The following is a 21,179-nucleotide window of genomic DNA, read 5'->3' as shown; positions in this document are numbered from 1 at the left end:
CCAATGGCTGAGCTGTACTTCTCTGCACGTGTAACTGAGATGCGGAAGTCTCTGCAATTACTGCGACGGCACAGAAATAATACATTCAAGCAACAACACATTAAAGTGTTCTGAATCCTGACCTATGAAGACAATGACTGTTCTGATAAAAAAACTAATTTGAGGGTGAACAAATGTGCTCATCGTCCGGAGGGCTTCAGCTGTAGCGCCCAAAGAGAACACTATTTCCCAGAATCCTTTGTGTTCTACGCGTGCGTCAGAAGTGCGACGGAAATCTGTAACAAAACAAGCCGAAGCACAGGTAAGCCGAAAGAGGAACATTTATTAGGTATAATTCTGTTTAGGAATGTTTACAATGAAAATACATGAACACAGTTAAAGATTGCTGCATTTTTGATATCAGCTCGTATGTTTGTGTCCTCAATAAACAACGATTCCAACCTCAGCGAGAGGAGGTGTAGCTAGCTACATTGGTAAGCTAACCGACGTTAGCTAACAGCAACGTCTCCGTTTGAATGCGTTTAGTCTCTGTAGACTTTTCTCCCGGAGGAATGACCCGGTTGATGTAGCTCGTAACAACAAAGATTATTCATATTTTCCTTAAATGTATTCAAGACTCGTTTGGAAGGCGGTTAACGGTTAATAAAGATTATATTACGTATTTCATTGCATTGCATCGCCTCTTCTCATGTCTCCTTTCTTCTATGAACCAGGTGATTTTTTTTGTTAAGCGTAATTCAATAATGGAGTCGGAACAGGCAAAAGAAGACTGTGCTCCAAACCAGCCAGAACCCACTCCTCCTTCTGAGGCAAAGAAGCCAGGTCAGGCTCCGTACGTCCCCAAGCAACGACTCCAGGGCTCCAAAGAAAAAGCTCCGGCTCAGGGAGAAGCAAAACCAAGACCCAGGCCTCGCTACACAGACAAGGCAAAGAAGAATGCCAAGAACAAGAAGGACAAGGCTGGAGCAGCGGACATGGGAGCGCCTGTTGAAGGAGAGCTACAGAATGGTGACCCTGAAGTGAAGGAAGAGCGTTTACAGGATGCAGATGTACAGGAGAATGGGCAGCCTGAATCAACCAATGAAGAGGCCGATGCCACCTCATGGCTGGAAGCACCGGCCTCTGAGGAAGGGGAGGAGGAGAGCTGGGACACCTTGTTCAATGATGATGGAGATTCTCTTGAACCGCACCTTGAAAAGGTGAGAGCTTGGTCTGGAAATTCACACACCACACACGATCATTTGTCTGTTTTTTTTGTACACCTAGTTAAAACGTAAGCAGTCTAATACGTGTTCAAAGAATATTTTGTCTCCTTATCATTTCCCTCTTCTCCCACCTGCTCTCACTTCTTCCCTGTCCAGCTGACTTTGAAGGAAGGTAGAAAGAAGAAGTCAGCCCAGCAGCCCAGGTTTGATTACTTCAACATGGAAGGAGATGAAGAGGACGACGTCGACATCGCGGAGGATGAACTTGCTCACATTGTAGAGATCTACGACTTCCCTGCTGAATTTAAGATCGAGGACCTTCTCAAGTTATTTCAGTGCTACCAGTATGTATAATTCAGAGAGCAGCTGCAAGCCCGGCTAGTTCATGCAGCATTTTAAGATCAACATGGGAATCCTGACCAAAAGCAGTTTAATGAATCTCAGAGACTGTGGCATCCCTGGTTTATGTATATTTAAAAATTCCTACAGAGCCCAGTAATTAAATTATCAACGCATGATTAGAGTCACGAGTGAATAGAAAAAGCTGCCGAGCTTGCTATCACTGTAGAGTGAAAAACAGAGATTAAAAGAATTGGACTTTCAGAAATTATCAGAGAAAACAGACTCACACAATGTACAACATTGTGATGTTTTATTCATCCTTTATTTGTCCTTAACACACAAAAAAAGATGTGTTCTATTTGAAATGCAATAGAAATATTAGTTTCTTGATAAAATGTACGGTAAAATGATTTCAGTATGTTTTAGGCCGTAAATATCCTATCGTTGTCCAACTGACAACTTGATATCGTATCATGATTTTAACCCCTAGTATCACTTTTAACTTCCTTTGGTTTTTGTAATAGTTTCTGCGCTGCTGTTGTGTCGCTGTGTTTTTCAGACAGAGAGGATTTGACATCAAGTGGCTTGATGACTCTCACGCCCTGGGCCTCTTCTCAAGCCCCATCGCAGGTTAGTGAGGCCCATAAAGGCTTTATGCGTCACATAAAGAGATCAAATGCCAAACAAAACATTAGGCTCTGCATGTGAATATCATTATTGTGTCATTTTTTTACTGCCACAACAGGAGGACATTTGTTCAATTAAAGGATCCGTGGATGAGTAGATCCTGAAAACCCCGACGTTATTCCTTTAATTAGCTGCTAACTGCTGAGCTTTTCTGTGATATCGTGAATTTGAAAAGTTGGAGTATTTTTTGACGTGCTTTTTCAGTAGCCTGTGTAATTTCTCTGTTTTCCATTTTCAGCTCGTGAAGCTTTAAGATCCAAGCATCCTCTCATGAAGCTGCGACCTCTCTCCAAATCCTCCTCCGACACGAAGGACAAAGCTCGTAGCTGCTCAGGTACAGGTTTGTCCTCTGTATCTCACATGTCCGGAGACTTAACATGTTTATGTAATCGTTTTTTCTTCCGATCCTCAGACGACCTCCTGCCTGCTAAAGAGAGACCTCAGACCAGCGCAATGCTGGCTCGCAAGCTTGTGATGGGCGCCCTCGGTGTAAAGAGCAACCAGACGAAGGAGCAGGGCGAGGCAGAGAGGAAGAAGCTCCAGGAGGCGAAGGGTGCGTTAATACCAGAGATGTTATGTTCAGCTTATGACTGAGGTTGATGGTCTGTGGTCAGCAACACATCTTCTTTGGAAGGCCTGTTCTCTCTCTACTAGTAGCATAGCTGTTAGACCGTTGACTGAACTACTGCAGAGCCTCACCTTCAGCGGGATGCCGCTAATGTGACAAATGGTGCAGGTTGTCTGTAAGAAAGAACATCGGTTCCTGAACAAATAAATATTAAAAACATGCCGCAGTCTGTCCTAATCTTTGCATCACAAGGTTTCCACCACAAGTGGGAGCTGTTTTTATACTTTACTGAAAAAGAAAAATGGAAATTGATGCCAAGAGAAGTTCCGTCCACTTCTGTGCGAATCTCAACATGTCTATAATCAGTAAAGCAGCCATTTCCCTTCACAGATGGAACATAAGTATATAGGCACAGAAGACCACAAATGGCCGTCCTCTGAAGAGCCAGTCAGGAAGTCGGGGCCTTGAGTATAGAACACTAAAAAAAGCTCCTTTTGTCCTAAGCGTGGGCACACTGCTGCGCTCTCTCTGTAAGATCACGGCACACACTGGGAATGTCAGTCAGAGGCACATCTTGAGCTGAACATTATGTCCTTGGACTGGAAGCCACACACGGTCGTATTCAGAGATTCCGTTACAGCCGGCTCTTCACCACCCTGCATGCGGAGAAGACGGCGATGCATCTTTAGAGCAACAAATACCTTAAGTTGTGTGTAGTTAACAGCTTTTGCTGATTGATGTGTTGAACTCTGTGATTTATCTTTCAGAACAAAAGCGCCTGGCAGCCAAACAAAAGGAAGATGCCTGGGAGGGCAAGTGATTGGACAGAAACTACCGTTTTATTTTTTCTTTTTTTTTTCTTTTTTTAGATTTCCTGATTCAGCAGAGGCTTACGTCTTCTCTGTTTCTTCTCTTGCTCCGTTTTGGTCAACTGGCCACTCCTCCTCCTCCTCCTCCATACCACCACATTTCCCAGAAATGGATTCCCACCATTTTTGTTCCTTCTTTTGGCCACAGTCCTTCCCCAACTGTTACTGAAGGTCTCATCATTCACTGTCCGTTTGCCTGCAGTGTTACATCAGATGAAAGGGTCCAGCTATTGTTCTTTTTATGTTCACGCAGGGACTGTTGCATCTGTGCCATGGCCGAGGCTAAAACAACCGCCTCGCCTGGGTTTTCTTTCACATTTCTTAACATTGTAACCACAGTCTGTAGTGAAACACACAGATAACCATTTGTCTACTCTTATTGAATAGATCTTAGAAATCATGTTTGTCTTTATATCAATTTTTTTTTTTTTAAACTGTTTTTAAAGATGACCCAAGTAAATCTTGTAAACGTGAGGGAAGCAAAGTTTCACGTCGCTATTCCTGAACCATACAGTGCATCACTATACTCTATATGAAGACATTACTGAGATTGTTTGAGGACATCTTAGCTCGTATTATTAAACATTTTCTGAGAAGTCAAAAAGCTACTGCTATTGGTCTTTTCCAGTTTCCTGAAGACGTACATATTGTGTGCTCATCTGTACCCATTTTCAATGGGAGGAGTCTCGTTGTCCAAGCAGAACTGACGATATTTCGCTTGTCATTCATTCTGAAGAACAAATGTTGACACATTTTGTCTTCACGTTGCTAGCCGGTTAAAAATAAAAAAGCCATTTTGGGGTTTGTTTTTGGAAGGAAAAAAAAGTGAGAAAACTTTATTATCACTGTCATTATATACAGACAGGTACATACATGACATCCTAAACACTGAGGAGCAGCACGTGTCCATGTGTGACGTGTCTGTCCAGTAATCACGGTAAAGAAATGAACAAGTAAACACATTTACCAGAAAGTAAGACATTGTGAATAACATTTTATTTGGTGATAGTATCTTTGAAAACTACATCCTGAACAACTAGTACGGTGTCTTAAAGCGCACAGTGACAGATCCAGAGTCAGTGAACTTGAATGAAACTATTGAGCAGACATTGTATTTTAGCTGCATTGATTTTATTTTAAGCTGAAGTATATCCACGAAATAATTCGTTGAATAAGGGAAGTTCAACGACAGTTTTGGTGAAATGTTTCCGCTTCAGTTGAAGTATTACGTGATCTAGTAGTTGAGAAAATTCTGCAAAAATGGGGTTTATCACAACTTTTTCAATCTGCTTTAGATTAAAGGATTTGTTGTCACCCTCAACATGCTGTTTTTCTTTGTCACTTGAAAGTTTAAATGCTGCACTTTAACTAGAGAGAGACAGCGTTTCATAATCCAGCCTTCTGAGACACACACCCAGGCTCCAGACCACAGACCACGTGACACTGAGTCTCCGGCACCTCCTCAGCCAACAATCAAGTCTTATTCTCCTGCTTGGAGAAAGAGCTGCTCAGTTGTTTTACTGCAACTAAGTTCAACTTCTACATCTTCTTCAAAATATCATTTGCTGTTAACGTTTAGCCCGACTGGATGTTCTAACATAGTTATACAAAAGAGTGCCGGCTTAATACATGTTTGAAAAGGTGTCTTTGTTGTTTGCAGACGTCATTTGATTAGAATATTAGTGTGAAACTCAACCAGTACTATACATTTACACACCAGTGCAGTCTGTTACTGCTGTAAGGAACCCAGTTTGTGTAACAGTTGAGAACATTAGCTGAGGACGACTGAAACACGGAGCCGCGTGGCTCATCGTGGGCTCATTAAAGTGCTGCAGCATTACAAGTTCAATTCTGTGTTTAGAACTTTTTGACTCAGTAGTTGACAACTAGCATAACAACATAGCATTGGCGCTATTCAAATATAATCTCTGCAAGTATTAATCTCTTTCCAAAGTTCACTTGTTTCCAAAGATATTGATTTTTATTGAATTGGAAGTTATTAAAAAAACTGATAGCATTGTATGTGGTAGTTTTTATTTATGCATGCTGTTATGTAGTCATTTATGTCAACGTAATGCGATATAAAGGTTAAAAAAAGATGAAATTGTTTAAAATTTGGTTGTGATTTTTTATTTATTTACTACTTTAGTTTCATGACATTTAATTTTAAATGGCCATAAAGTTTTACTCATACTCTTATTTGTTTAACTTCCTGATGTCAGATCACCAAAATGTATCTTATAGTCCAAATAATAGACAAAATGTGCTGTATGTTGATTTGTCATCACTTAAACTGACACGTTTTGCAGATTATGCTTTTGTTTTCTAATTTAAAATTCATGTTGTGATTTATTTAACCAGCTGGTCTCGCTGCACACATGATGACTTCCAGTGTGGAATAAAACCAAACGCGGACACTATTTTCACAGTGATCTTGCCAGAGCAGACGTGGACCTCCCTGTGCTCTGTTGCTCTTGCAGCTGAACTACATCTACAGATTGTAGCAGCTCTTCACTATCATCGTGTGAGATCTGAGTCCTGCCTGTAATCTCATGCTTTACTGTGGCTGATGTACCGCAGAGCAGCCTGCTGGGTGCCCCTCACACAATCATTAGATTAACTACACAAACACAAACCACGACTGAGCAAGTGCTGGTTCCAAGTGCCAGCTCTGCCCTAGACTTGCTGCTTGCCATGGAGGAAATTAAATGTGAGGCATGGTCCAAATGAAGAAATCATCTCATGTCCCGCCACAAGAAAGGACTCCGGTGGTGTACGACTGTGAGTCAGCAGATACACCTTACATCACCCTCCTCCCTTTGTTAAATTCAAAACTTTGTTAATAACGACACTCAAACTGATCAATATAGTAAGAGTATTATTATTATTATTATTATTATTATGAGAATGCATAGTTAAAGCTAGATCATGTCAGACTTGAGAGAGTCTTCCTCTTGCAAATACGTTTAATTCATAAGGAATAAAAATAACTGCTCCTCAATCCACCCTGAAGGTTTTTTTCCTTTTTAATTTGAACTTTAACCGATGGAGCCTCAGCCTTCTTTGTCTGGTATGACCAGTATCTTATGGTAGCTAATGCTAGCTCTAGCTAACTTTGGGTAGATGTTGATGAACATTAGGTTCATACTTTGGTTTGCTTAGAGACTCGTCTCCACTCGTCTGCTGCCGTTACACTATCACAGCATGTTGGCTAAATGCGAGGCAGTAGTTTAGCTTTTAAACAGATAAATATGAAACATAACAATGCTGGATATGATGTGATGTGTTCAGGGACCTGTTTGTAACATTAGGATGGAGTTTGAAAAATCCACAGATACTGTAAGTATAAGAACACAGAATTATCTGAGCTTTGTATTACTCATTTGATTTTAATTTGCCCTTTTACATATATATAGAAAGTGATAATATTCGACTCCAACTCATAAAAGGGAAAAAACAAAACCAAAGGAAGTGACATATTTAAAGTATAGCCTAATGTGACAATGGGCAGCTGTGAGTTTCCACAGTGTTTGTGTTCGTCAGTGGGAATGAGGTTGGAAACAACCATAAACTACGGGTGAGCTCAGGCTCCCTGGGAAAAGATGTGAAACGCAGCTTTTTACTGTAGATCTGCTGAAGGAAGCAAATGAGTCTACATGCTGTTGTGATCAGACTATCACATGTGCATAAGGCACTATATAACTCTGTCATTTATCTTTCCTATAGACTCATTTAAATAAGGGGATCTATTTTAGCGAGTAAGCGTATTCCCCAAATCTTCTGCAAACACTGTGACATTAACCATTATCTTAGTTCTGCATTAGAAAACTCTGCAGTCAAATCACCATGCCTGAAATAACCATAGAGTTTGTCAATCTGACATTTATTCTTTTACTACCATTACCAAGTACTGTTAGAGGCGTAATGCCGTGGTATGACCACATCGCATGTTACCGATGTTATACAGGTGGAAAAGAAACAAGCGAAAATATTTGTCATATATGAAATCAACAATACAAAACACAGCCACAAAGGGACAAGTTTCAACTCAAAAGTACATTAAAATGTTTGCATAAATTAGAGACCTAAAGAACAATATTCCAGAGAAGTAATATAAAACTGTACATGACAATACATTTGCAATACATTACAATATTTATTCCAATAACGCAAAATAGCACCATGAAATAAAAATATTCTCATTCAAAAAAAAAAAAGCACACAGTTGTAACAGTAAAAACTGCTTTAGTAATGTGAACAGTGAAAGCACAGTAAAGCATGTACAGGGTCTGTTTCCTGGGTTGATATCATGTGGACGATAGCCTGATTGTGTACTGTAAAAGTAAAGGATGCGTTCATGTCATTACTTTATTAACTGTGGTTATGTTTTGATCAAGGGAATTCAATTTGTTAAAAATTCAAGACGCATTTTTTAAATAACTACTCTACGTTTAATCACGGTGACATGATGCTTGTGATGGCCAACTGGTCTTTTTCTACTTTTTGGTCTTTTCCTCTTCCTACATTTCTCCTTTAATCTCTTTGACTTTCTAACAGGAACAGTCAGTGCTGATGACAACCACTCACAGGATCCTAATTAGTCAATTTTGCATGATGAAGTCTCTCCCATACCATCCCGGTTTCCCACCCGCCTCCCTCTGACCCTCATCTGTCTATTTACTGGCGTGTCATTGTCATTCAACCTCCTTCCCCCGACACGTTGAGGTGAGGCGAGGAGTTGTACGGTTGTTCTGTTCTTAAATCTGTGTGTTCCTTAATTCACAGGAAGTTGTTGGAGATCTGACGTTGGTGGTCAAACAGGTCCTCCGCCTCGGCGCTGTAAGCATCACCTGATGAAAACAGACAAAGAAGAGAAGTGGAATACATAGCAACAAGTAAGGGAGAGAATCAGATGGAAAAAAATGCACGTGCACTGAAAAAGTCTTCACACTGTACCTGCATGGCATCCAAACATGTAAACTCGTTCTCCATCGTACTTGCACCGACAGCGCATCACGTTGTTCTGGAAATCAGACTCAGCCATGTCTAAGGACGGGTTGACCTCCACCTGTAGATGAAAACAGACCAGAGATAAAGATGCTGCAAGATTCAAGTCAGTCATCCTCCTCACAGTTGAGTGCATGTACCTTTCTGACAACATGCAAATCCTGCTAATTATAATAAGTATATTGGAAATGTATCCCGACTCTAGTCACATTCTTTTGCTATACATGGAAAAGTGCTATTGAAATGAGAGGTGCTGTCCACCCCTTTTCCATTGTAACGCTTGCAGCTCTTCGTCCAGGCAGTTGAGCCAATTGAACCACTCGCACAAGCAGTTATAGCATCCTAGATGGGGCCCATACATTGTATTACCCTGTACGCAGACGATGTTTTGTTATATTTGTTGAAAGTCTCCTTTAAATATAAAGGCAAATCTTTTACCTTCCCTTAATAAAGTTAGCTTATCTTAGCATTAAGACGGGAAGCGGGGGAAGCGCCTGGATCTGGCCAAAGATTCAAAAGCCTTCCTGTAGACACCTCTAAAGCTCATGACGTACAAACACCTAAGTGTAAACAAAAAGTTGTGGTTTTGTTATGTGTAGGACAAGTTCTTGGCCAGGAGCCTTGAGTCTTTGCCGGTTGCTTAACAAAGTACCTTTCTGTCTAAGTCTAGACCAGGAGCACTTTTAGTAAAGGAGCAAGTGAGAAAGCAACACTTTACGTCAGACTTTTAGGAAACAACTGGGCTTCCACGAGGCCGACTGAGAAGCCGCACAATTATTGTCCTCTCCTTTCTATATGGCTCGCGATGTATAAATTATGGGTTCAAGTGATGCATGACATCACTTTCCACTGTTATCTCCACGCAGGGAAACGGGCCAGAGATGCAGATCACAGTTTTGGGTTTTAGATTGAAGTAGCAGTCTATCATTAGGCTGTAGCCATGGTTGGTTGCCATGGCTTGTTGTTTTCCACCCTGTCTGCCTGCCGGCCATATATAAGAAAAGCACACAAATGAATTTTCCTGATGCACACATCAAACAGATAACCTGACCACATATTCAACAAAGCAACCCAGTTTCATTTTTTACAGACAGTATACGAATTTAACGGTTCTAATTATATTTACAAGCAAAGATTTAAGATGTAAAATATTCATAATTATGATACTTTTTAAAGTACATTTGCAGCCAAATTCGGGGTCAAGAACTTCATACATTTTCAATATTGCATGTAGAGAGCACGCAATGATTTCAGCACATATTTTATAGCCCCGATGTAAAACAGCATATTTACTGGGTGGCAGTTGATGCCCTTTTAAAAGCTCTAGTAATAATGTGAAACAAAGGGCCCGCAGCCAGTTTTACAGAACGATGAAAGGTCGTCACTGTCATGTAAAAGACTGCGAGGTTGTGCAGTTGATTTTTAAATGACGGAGCAATCAGGAGCAATCAAGCTGAGGTGACTCATCGGTTTAAATGTATGGTCCTAAAAATGGCTGCCACCCTGCGATACTTGGTAAAGTCTCAGAGAAACACCCAGCTGCATGAGAGACGAGCGAGCATCTGCGCCCTCCCTACATCTCTCGCTTCTTACGCACATTTATGAGCAGCTCAACTACTGTTGAACCACAATCGGGACCACAAAGTGCTGCTGGGTCACGCCGTCGTGGCAATGGTGAATCTCTGCTTCGTGATATGGTTTTTATCTCTCAAGACGTGGCTCGTCACCTAGTCTACATGCAGTCTACACACACACACACACGCATGCAGGTCACACGTAAACATCTTGATTTTTTTTTGTAAACACTCCGAAAATAATTGTAAACTGTAAACATCATCACTTTGCTGCCCCTAAGCTGCCATGAAAAAAATAGAACAAATGACAGAGAAGGAGGAAAGATGAGTAGGTCACCACAACAGATTGGACGACAAACATACAACTAGCTCTGAATAAATGTAAAGTGCTGACAGAGCTGTTCCACCGCCAATAAGCCTGCACTTTCTAAAAGGGTGGACTAATAGCAGGTCTACTTTCTATATAAATCCAGACTAAATTCACTTTCCTTAAATACGCACACACCCTGAAAACTACATACGTACTGTACACCTGAATGGTTCACCAGCCGCGAGCCATTTAGCTCAAATTATAGTGTTTTATCACAGCTTTTATCTCCTTCAGATGTTGAAACACAAACTCTGTTCTGCTTTTTCTTCTCGCTCTCATGCCTGATCCAAGAGCTAAGCTACTGAAATTATGCGATTTCACCATGAAGATTGAAAGGTGGATTATTTGTTTCTCAACATTTTTATTGGATAAAATAAATGTCCCAATTAACTGCTGAGCGGAAGTTTAGAAGATGTTTTTTTTTAGTTGTAATAAACTAGCTTCCTAACCTGGAAGATGTATTCACCGGGTCGTATGTCTGTGATGTCGATCCACTGGCAGTCAATATCGTGGCGGTAGGTGTCCCAGCAGCCGACTGAGATACCCTGCTGTCCCATGTTATAGCAGGCGTACCGTTTATGGACACCTAGTGGAAAGAAACAGTTGGAAACACGAGGAGAGGTAAAAAGACAAGACTACGATGTGTAAATCGCATTGCTGTCAGTTGCTGTGGATTAGAATTTTGACCACCAGCCTGAAATTATAACTATAATAATAATTATATTGTCACGATTCTGCTCTCGTTTCTAGATTTTCCCTCAATAAGCAGATTTAGGCAACATTAATCTGTCATCATGTCTCACCTTCAGGGCAGTAGGTGTCCTCCAGACAGAAGCTGGCCTTGTGGCCCTCGGCCACCTTGGTCCCGTTGAGAGTCAGCAGGTCGTAGTGGGTGAACACCTCGATGCTGTGGTAGTGCCTGAGAATGGGATCGGGGTGACAGGACTAATATGTGAGGCAAGTAAAGAGTTTGCTGCTGTTTTTAATTACATCATCCTGTGAAAAACCAAAAACCTTGAGGTGAAGTTGACGTATAGCAGCCATAAATCCTGTTTCGTTGTTGCGAAGGCGTCAAACAGACACAGGCAACAATTGTAAAAACCCAAGTGGGCAGGGAGATACCAGTTTCTCTCATTACAGAACCATTCCCAGAATAGACTGTACCAAAAGTCAAACCATGTGTTTTCCGGTTGGGGAGGTTGTGATTGGCTTGCGGCTGGGAGAGACACCGAGCTGTGCCTCTCGTTTTGGGACACGGAACCACAACCGCTGAGATAAGAAGCCGGGCTGCTCTGAGTGCAGTCATGGCTCTGACTGTAACAACTGGGTGACCAGCGAGGAGGATGTTTATTGTAAACCTCATTTTGGAGGATAAAAGATTGTGTTTATTGTGTTAAATAGCAGACTTTTATATGTGTTATTTATAGTCTAGGTCACATTAAAATATCACTTCACTGTGTTGACATTTCACTCGCCAAATCTGACATTTATCTTTTGCTAGTCTTTGTTAGTCTTACCTGTGACACTGGTGCCATGTCCAGCTTTCTCTGGTGGCTCGGGGGCGGAAGTCGGCACAGCCCATGTTCATGATTCGGGAGGAGAAGCGCAGCAGGCGGCGGTGTCCGTAGGGCCAGTTCATCCTCGCGGCAGAGGAGGAAAGGCAGTTCTCCTCATTAGCGCAGGTCAGCAGGTGGAGGGGTCGGTCCTCCAGGTACGCCGTCTCCTGGACGAGCTGAGCATCCAGGACGAGGTCAGGAGCAGCTGCAGGGGCCAAGGGTCAGAGTTTAATCAAAAGAGAACTCCACCAATTTTATATTACCCAAAAGGCAACTCAGTCAAAGATACAAGTGTGTTTTGCTAGTAGTAGCTAATGTAGCCTCAAGCAGAGATGAGCAGCGGGCTACAGAGGTCTGTAGGTTTACTTCTCTCTAACTCCACACTCCCAGATTTGTTAGTTTCAAACTTGTAGTCTTCAGCCGCAGCCCACGCTGACTCAAGTGGTATAAATTGAGGCAATTTATCAAATTTCTGCAGCCACAAAAGTCTTCTTGTCACACAGCAGTGGTACTGATGTGTAAAATATGTGGAGTTCCCTTTAAACAAACATACATGTATCTGTGTGGTTGCTGGTTTTGGACTCACTTTCTACACACGTGACTCCTGCAGCCCTGCCGTCTCCTCCTCTGGGACAGTAGACGTTGGTGTTTCTGCGACACCGCTGGATGGACATCTCAGTGCCGACGCAGTGAGTTCCACTCAGAACCACCTGACCAGCATCTGAAGAACCAGGCCAGTACCAGGTCTCCTGCACAGAGACACGAGAACAGAAGGTGTCAAACACTTCTCACATGTGAAAAATGTCCGAGCTGAAGGCAATCTCTGCTATAAACAAAGAAACCCCATTTCTTTATTGGAACTATCAGTACACATTATCACACTTTCCACTCTTTTAAAACGACCCGTTAAATGTTCCCAGCCCCCCTCAGAACACACTCACGCTGCCCTTTCCATGCACAGCTCTATTTTCGGTCTGTTTGCTCTGTGAATTTCTCCCGATTTCTCTTCACCTCACTTTCCCTCTTTTATTTTCGTTGCACTGGAAGTGGACGTTTGAGAAGCCTGTAATTACCTCGGGCCTCGGTAATAACACAGCACAGGCACACAAACAGCAGGGCGAAGAGTGTGAGGGAAATATAGGGACGCGCAGAACAAAAGCGTGAGGCGAGAGAGGAGAGTTTCAAGCAAAAAACTTTTTTTTCTGCTCTGTCGTTTACCTGATGAGCTGTTGAAGCGAAGCCCAAGCCGAGCTGTCGACAGACCACCATGGCCTCGTTGATGCCCCAGTTCTCACTGCAGATGGAGCCCCATCGCTTCCCCCCTCCGACCTCAATCAGCACCTCCACGCGGCCCTCTGATGGCTCTCTGCCTCCTGCCAGACGCACCTGAAGGTTATGGAAGAAGAGAGCGTGTCAGTCCGTGAACACTGACATATGTGTGTATAGGTGTTTATGCGTTTCTCACCGTGGCCTTCACGCCAGTGTTGGGCACGTTGCAGCGGACCGCTACATCCTGGGTGTGCTTGAAGGTGTATAGTGGCACCGGTTTGTAGGTACACTCTGTAATCGACTTCTCTCTGCCGGTACACTGCACACTGTTCATGTGGATGGGGCCGCTACCTACAGGAGGAGGGTGTAGAGTTGATTTATTTGTGTCTTACCAACAATAGGCCACATGAAAACACACACACACACAGACACACACACACACACATACACACACGTTACAGAAAAAAACCTGATGTCCACAGAGTGGGGTTAAAAGCCCAGACATGATCGGGACCTCTGGCGTGGCTCTGAAACTAAGCTTAGCCACAGAGCTCTCTGTCTAAATGACTGTACTGTGCGGCACACTGCACACCAGCCACGCTTTATGAACCAAAATAGAAACCAAAAATGGAAGAAAATCTTTGAACACTTCTCTGTTGGCGTAGGTGTGTGAGGCCAAGGCTGAAGCCCTATAATTTGGCCTTAAATAGCTAATGATGTCATCAAGCCTTGCTTCAATTTGCTCTCCTTTAACTGCGCTACCCATGAGCCTTCACGTCGCAACGCACAGATTCATCTCCAATATGTTATACGTGCACACAATTATGGCTCCAGTCTGACATTTAATCGTGTGTATTTTTCAGACATAACTGCAGCATAGCACTTACGTTATTAGAGCCCTGAAAGGAACGCTCAAATGAACTTCCATGAATTACTTCATTAAGTACAGCGGAGAGAAGGAAATGCACCCACTATTATAGGACATGGTGTGTGTGCTTGTTTGGGCAGAAAGATAATGGAAGGAAATGAATGTGACAATAACTGAGTGTGTGAAAGTGGGGTCTATTTCTGAGGAAAGTGTTTGACTCTATTATTGCTGGAGAATTTAATGGCTATATTCTCATGCCCACAACAAAAGCAGTGCCAAAGTAATCACGGTCTTTTTGAATGTTTGGCCCTGCTCAGTGCTGATTGCCTGACATCCTGGTTTCAAAGCGGCGCTAACGTTTCACATACAAAGGGTTTATTTTGACAACAACACACGCCATTGTTTTGGTCGCTGGAACCTCCTAGCATAGTTTACTCTGGTATAAGTGGTCATGGGTAGAGTTCCTCAACAATCAGCTTCTGCGATAGAAGTAGAAGTCGAGCTGTAAACATTTTCCCCGGGTTTATTTGTTTGATCGGAGCCCGTGGTTCTTGGAGTGCTGCGTTTAGCAACAGACATTCAGGCTGAGACGTGTTTAGTCTAAAGGATCACTGAACTCGACCGATCATGCTCAGACTTCATGGTGAGCTGATTCAAAGTCGGTACCATTCAAGATAAAAGGGGTTATCAGGTCTGCAGCTGGGTCTCTTACTGGTTTTATGAATGAAGAATAATCTGCTCGTATAGGACAAGATGATAATTTTAGATTATAGTTTTTTTTTAACACACAAACGTCTCCCACCATGACCTCACTAGGCTCGGTGAGTAAATGCATCACTGGAAAGCACCAGAAAGGATTCAAAGTGCACTTTATGTACACTGTGTGTGTGTCCTGTCTTACCCTGTCCCAGCTGAGCCTTGGTGAGAGCCTCTTTGGCCGTCCCAAAGCCCAGCTCTCTGCAGACCACGCTGGCTGCAGTGACGTCCCAGAGGTGGTCGCACACAGTGCCCCACTTCCCCTCCTTCAGCACCTCAACGCGGCCCTCCCCGACCCGGGGCCCCGCCTTCAGACGCACGATGGGCTGCAAGGAAAAAGGAAGAGTTTAGGTACAAAATGGAAGTTTGTAAATTAAAAGTTTGAAGCCCTGACTGGATCTGGAGTCTTATAGCTACATTTTTTAGATTTAACAGTTAGACGGGCTTAAAAACAACATTTCAGCTAAAACGAAACAGCTAGCTTGGGTCAGTCTAAATTTAAAAATGCACCTAATATATGAATAAACAATACATGTTTGTTGTTGTTTTTACACATTGTTTTTTGTACGGATTAAACAAACAAGCTGTTTCCCCCCTGTTAATATAACCAGATGACGGTTGCTTCATATAAGCCGGGTATCAATCTCTGAAAGTATTTCTTGAGTTGAAGAAACCAAGTTAACATGTTTATATTACATATTTAGCGAACAGATGGGACAGTGGTATTGATCTTGGTTAAAAAAAAGAAAGAAATAATTGAATGCCATGAAATATCAAACTCTTCATTTCATTTAAAAGAAATGTATTCTAATCTATATTTGCTTCAACTTCCACCTCCACACTGACCGGCACGGCAGGCGGTGCAGGTGCTCTGCCATATCGTGTGAACTGGGATCCAGGGACGCAGCGGACCACAGTGTGCATGCCGCCGCGGCACGGGACATCATTCCTGGGGAGGGACAGCTGGGCCTGGCACTGGGCCAGAGAGACCTCCACGCCCTGACACTGCACCTTCTCCACCCAGTAGGCCTTCTTACTGACCTGCATCCTCAGCCTGGGGGGGGGGGGTGAGAAAGCAGAGAGTGACATGAGAGGTATATTTGTCATTTGTCACATCAATGATCTGTCAAGCTATAAAGTTATATCCTTTAAAAAGCAGATGTTTTACCTTGCAGACGGATCAGCTATCTTAGAGTCCCACAGTTTCCTGAAAGAAAGAGAACATCTGTTACAACTGTGCATCTTTAGGCGCAGTAGACTAAACAACCAGCTGTCCTATACAGTCCCACAGTCTGCTCCTGTACCCAGTCTCATCTTTCCTCCTTAGTCATCCTTCTTCTTTCTTCCTTTACATGCCAACTCGTACATTCTGTCTATCAAACTTTGAATAAACAAACTGAGAGCTGTGACGGAGACAACATGCTGGGAAGGGCGTGTGTGTCTTTGGATAAACATAGCGCTCGTTTAAGTGACAGGGAGGGAGAAAGAGAGAGAGGGAGATTTACAATAACGGATCACATAACTCCCTTCTTTCGTTTCTTTCGTCTCAAACCACCACCTTGTTGTCATGACTTTTTTAGATCTTCCATCTCAACAGTCATGGGTATTTCTGTCTCAGTGTTTGTCTATATGTCTACAGTCGATGTCTGGTTTGGGGCAAACTAAAAATACAAGAAAGCCACTATACATTAATCCCTTTCAAGAAGCCTTATTGAGGTCTGCCAACCCCAACAGGGGTTTCTAAACTGTGCCTAGTTTCATGGATATTAGCCGACCTTAAACTAGAGTCAAGTTCTAAAGGGAAACAGTGTGTATACACAAAATGAGGCCCCCTACGCCTGCACACACACATGCACTATGCTAGGACCGAAAAAAGAGAAGAAACAAAACTAGAATTCAATAAAAAGAATGATTCACAAACCAGGCAGAGTCTGGGAAGTGTCCCTCTGTGACACACACACACACACACACACACACACACACACACACACACACACACAAATTAGAGCTGACCACTTGCATCAACCGGAGTGACCACAGACAGGTGCAGCGTGACTGACGCCCTTCATGAATGTGCCTGAATTAAATGACTCACAACACCAAGAATAGACAGGAGCCGAGTTTACTGTACAACCAGATTCATGATGCAATTAAATATTAGGCAAACTAAAAGGGGATATGTTTCCTCTCCAGGAGAACCCCCAGTGTCCCAGTCATCCATGTTCATTATGCACAGTACCAATATTAGATGAGAAATGTGTTTGAGGAAACCCACAATAGAAAACTAGAGCCAAGCAAACTACTGTACGGAACACAATATGTGGCTCTTTAGCGGCCTAATGTTCCACTAGGTTCACCAGCTTGGTGCTCAAATTGTAATGAGTATCTCTCTTTATTTCTCTGTTCTTTACTGGGTTCCTTCTTTCTTTTATTCTTTCTCTCCTGACGTTGCTTCTTTTCCTATCTCTCTCTCATTCTTTTTTTTTCATTTTTCTTCAATGCCTTCCTTTCTTCCTTCTTTATATTGCCCTCCCCTTTTCTTTGTCTGGTCTGAAAGCAGATGAGAAACCACCACTGCAAGGAAACAAGACACATACAATAATATTTCTAAATAACACAATGGATCTAGAAGCACATCATTCTCCTGATGTTGATGAGAAGCGGTAGAACTGATGGTTTCTTTGTGCTATTTAAAGAGGTATACGTATGTGTGAGTTGTGTATGATGGTGTCTATTTGTGTGAGTCTATCTGCTTGTGTGTGTGTGTGTGTGTCTGCTTGTTTCATAACTTGGCAGTAAATCAAAATGAGAGAGACAAACTGTAAGGGGGTATGCGTTCATGGTTCGGAGGAGGAGAGAGTGCTACCCATATAATTGCCTGCTCTGCTTGGCAGTGTCTGCTGTGCGGTCGAGCAGTAGCATGTTGGTTCACACACACCAGACATGGAAATATGCACGTACGTATCAACTTTCCCTGCCTTGCCTCTGTAAAAACAAAGCTCTTTAAAACCCCAGCGTTGTTACTTAACGTCATGACTGCATGCTGGGAAACGAGGAGCGAGTGATGTAAGTCTCTGTGAACTGGGCAACTTTTACGAGCATCGCCGAACTTCACAGGATGAGGGAAAGCATGTCCTTTTGGTTTTCACTCAGAGACATCTCAGTTGTCAGCTCAGATCTTTGTCAGGTGGAAAACACAAGATGGAGCTGAGTTGAGGCTCTTCCCACTCTTATGAGGAGATTTAAAAGAAGGGAAGTGAACGCAGCATCAAGCCGACACAGGCACAACAATCAGGTTTGACCGCAGCACTGCTGAACTCTTTGAACCGAGAAGACTTTCTTATACTTCTCAGGATCTTCAGCTCGATGCCAGGTTTTGTATTCAACTCTGACCACACAATGCCATAAGCCGCACTGGAGAGAGGATCTGACTGTCAGGAAAGCAGAGATAACCAGTTATTAGACTGCATGAACGCAAAGCTGCCTGACTGGAACAATCGACTCCCTCAGGAGACAGCAGGTTGCCACACTGGCTCCACAGCAGCCTCGAGACAGTCCCATTAACCTCCATGGAACAAAGAGTCAAAGGGGTCATAATGATGTACTTTCCATGAAATGTGGGTTTCAGCATAATTGCCACAAAGGCATAAAAAAAAAAAGACGTAACTGAGGAGGGGAGAAGGAGCAGGGGGTTAAAGTGAATTAGAAGATCTGAAGTTTCTGTCTGCCTCAAAGAGAGTGTGGATGTGATGAAACAAGGGAGCTGGAAAATGGCTTTGGCGTTTGCCTTTTGTAAGCACAGCAAAGTGGGGGAGTATTTAAGCAGCTGTAAAAATGTGCTGTGCAACTTAACAGGCAGAGACAAAGGCAGTCACACCAAAAAAACAACAACCACATGGGCAGAGAGGGGAAGTGCTGACACAGCAAAGGGTGCGCAGCCGGTTCAGTCAACAGAATATTCTTCTGGATCTCTCAGAGCATAATTACAGCTGTTCCAGTGGACACAAACCACAAAGAATAGGCAGGAACCACAGCCAGCACAGTCACCGCTAAGATCTGACTATCATGCATGGATCGATATAAAAAAAAGAGTCCACGGCCATGACAGCAGCGCTGTGAGGCTGTACTTAAGCAAAGCTTTATGGTTTAGGGTTAGGGTTAGCTCATTGGTCAGGGCATAGGACCTGAACTAATCAGGTTACTGGTACATCTGCGAGCATGTAAAGCTGGTCGATCCCAGCGCTTGAATGCTATGCAGGGTGGGTCTTGCCAAGAAAAGCGGTGAGATTCATAATATGTCACAATTTCTACCTCAGGAAACATTTTCAAAAGGACAGTGCCAACATAACTCGGCTTCAAAATACATGGACATGTGGCACCAGACGCCAATGATCCACTTTGCTGCTTGTTGAAAAAGAAAAAAAAACATTCTCTCCATCTCAGATGTTTACTGTCGGACAAAAATGGCTGCTCCATTCGTCTCCCACGTAGCTGGGTGGAGGTTGACAAAAAACAAACAACGTTCTCTGGCTTTCTTTACACAAGCTGCTGGTCGGGTTCTTGGCTCAGAAATTCAATGTTTCTCCAGACATCTCTGAGGTGTTTTTCGGTGTTGTTGTCCACATTAACATCAGCTTTAGAACGTTAGCATGGTGCAAAACCAGCTAAGCACCATCTTGGACTTGGAAGCTGTAATTGCCCAAACTGAAGCGCCAAATGGAACTCAGAAATGTAGCTTTTCTCACATCGCTGCATCTAATGTGCACGGCTCTGAAGAAGCCCTTAAGAGATAAGAAACTCTAAGAGAGAGTTAGTCATTGCTGGGCTGTGGCCGTGGTGGTGAACAGGGCAGCTGAGGAGATGCAGCCTGTTTCCTGCCACTATGCAGAGCAGCGCAGGACACAAGGGGTAATTATTGGCGACATGGAGAGACAGATGGTGCAGGGCAGGCCAGCGGTCAGTACACTCACCCTGTTAGCCAAGCCATAAAAAGACCTCTGTGGGCAGACAGACGGACACACAGAGGGTTGTCTTTGCATGTGCACAAGTGTGTGTGTGTGTGTGTGTGTGTGTGTATTTGCGTATTTATTTGTGTGCACACATGGATTTTGGACATAGTTTATGTAAGGTCTCGTAAGATGCTGTGCGACGAGGGTGGAGACAGGGATGTATTAGCATGTGTGTAGGTGAGGTATTGGGGTTTTCTATGGTATGTGTGTGTAGGTGCTAAAGCGGGTATTTATGGCTAAAGTTAGACAGATGTGCTGGACCTATAGAGACAAATTCAGCATAACAACCTGACATTGAGCAAATGAGTTATATTTTGTATACATACAACAAAGAGAAAGCTGAAGTCCTGTTTCTTTTCATCATAGCCTCCGGACAAGCTTTCGTGTGATGGGTTTTCTGTCTGCTAAACTAAAAATACATCTAAAAATACAATACCGAGTAAAATATGTGTACATTGATGGGATTCAACAGCTACAGCTCCCATGCATGTCTGTCTGCTGTTTGTTGCTGGGTAGTTAATGTGCAGTCGATTCTTTTTGAGCGAATGACATTGATAGAAACACAGAGATCAAACCTCCTCAGTAATGTATATACTTCAGTTGAATATAAGTGAGTCCTCAGACCTTCAGACATGCCACTCTGCTTTACATAGTGCTGCTGCACACAGTTTTCAGTGGGGGTTTCTTAATTATATGAGATTAGAAACCATGTAAGGGAGGATTCTTGTAAAGACACGCCATGATGATGATGATGATGATGATGATCTCGTAGTCTGGATTTGACATTAATAACATACTCTCTAAGGCTATTTTAAATGTCAGCGTAGAGGCCCACTCAGCCAATGGGGCAGACAGACCTGGTGGACGGCCGGGCTCGGCTAATGCCACAGTGGACACGCCGTGCCAAGTGTGGTTGTGCTAACGACAGCAGTTGCGGTTAACCTCTACTACAGGGGGGATGGAACAGCAATCCAGGCATGGGGCCGCCTAATTCATGAAGGGATGTGTAGTCCGCCGCACTTTTCCATCCCTTTAATAACCACACACACACGCACACACACACACACACACACACACACACACACACACACACACACAC

At 43.1% G+C, this 21,179-nt stretch overlaps 2 protein-coding genes across 2 annotated transcripts in view; one reads left to right on the top strand and one right to left on the bottom strand.

Moving 5' to 3' along the window:
- The first annotated feature begins 52 nt into the window (after positions 1-52).
- r3hcc1l (R3H domain and coiled-coil containing 1-like) lies at positions 53-5,148 on the top strand. Its single transcript, XM_031864620.1, has 7 exons — positions 53-301; positions 714-1,199; positions 1,362-1,549; positions 2,107-2,177; positions 2,473-2,568; positions 2,647-2,787; positions 3,570-5,148. The coding sequence occupies exons 2-7, from the start codon at positions 744-746 to the stop codon at positions 3,620-3,622; spliced, it is 1,005 nt and encodes a 334-aa protein (XP_031720480.1). The 5' UTR covers positions 53-301; positions 714-743; the 3' UTR covers positions 3,623-5,148.
- Positions 5,149-7,166: 2,018 nt separating this feature from the next.
- LOC116392829 (lysyl oxidase homolog 4-like) overlaps positions 7,167-21,179 on the bottom strand; it is an 18,884-nt gene continuing 4,871 nt past the window's right edge. Inside the window, exons 6-16 of the mRNA XM_031864604.1 lie at positions 16,240-16,278; positions 15,918-16,125; positions 15,217-15,397; positions 13,644-13,798; positions 13,397-13,564; positions 12,765-12,927; positions 12,140-12,383; positions 11,426-11,541; positions 11,072-11,208; positions 8,628-8,739; positions 7,167-8,521 (exon numbers count right to left, since the gene is read on the bottom strand). Of these exons, the coding sequence (XP_031720464.1) occupies positions 8,451-8,521; positions 8,628-8,739; positions 11,072-11,208; positions 11,426-11,541; positions 12,140-12,383; positions 12,765-12,927; positions 13,397-13,564; positions 13,644-13,798; positions 15,217-15,397; positions 15,918-16,125; positions 16,240-16,278 (1,594 nt within the window). The 3' untranslated portion in view covers positions 7,167-8,450. The remainder of the gene's footprint in view (positions 8,522-8,627; positions 8,740-11,071; positions 11,209-11,425; positions 11,542-12,139; positions 12,384-12,764; positions 12,928-13,396; positions 13,565-13,643; positions 13,799-15,216; positions 15,398-15,917; positions 16,126-16,239; positions 16,279-21,179) is intronic.

Source organism: Anarrhichthys ocellatus, unplaced genomic scaffold (assembly GCF_004355925.1).
Source record: "Anarrhichthys ocellatus isolate YVR2014 unplaced genomic scaffold, GSC_Weel_1.0 scaffold31, whole genome shotgun sequence".
In the NCBI taxonomy this organism is placed as follows: domain Eukaryota; kingdom Metazoa; phylum Chordata; class Actinopteri; order Perciformes; family Anarhichadidae; genus Anarrhichthys; species Anarrhichthys ocellatus.
Note: the sequence above shows the minus strand (reverse complement) of the source record. Positions and strands in the feature narration are given on the sequence as shown.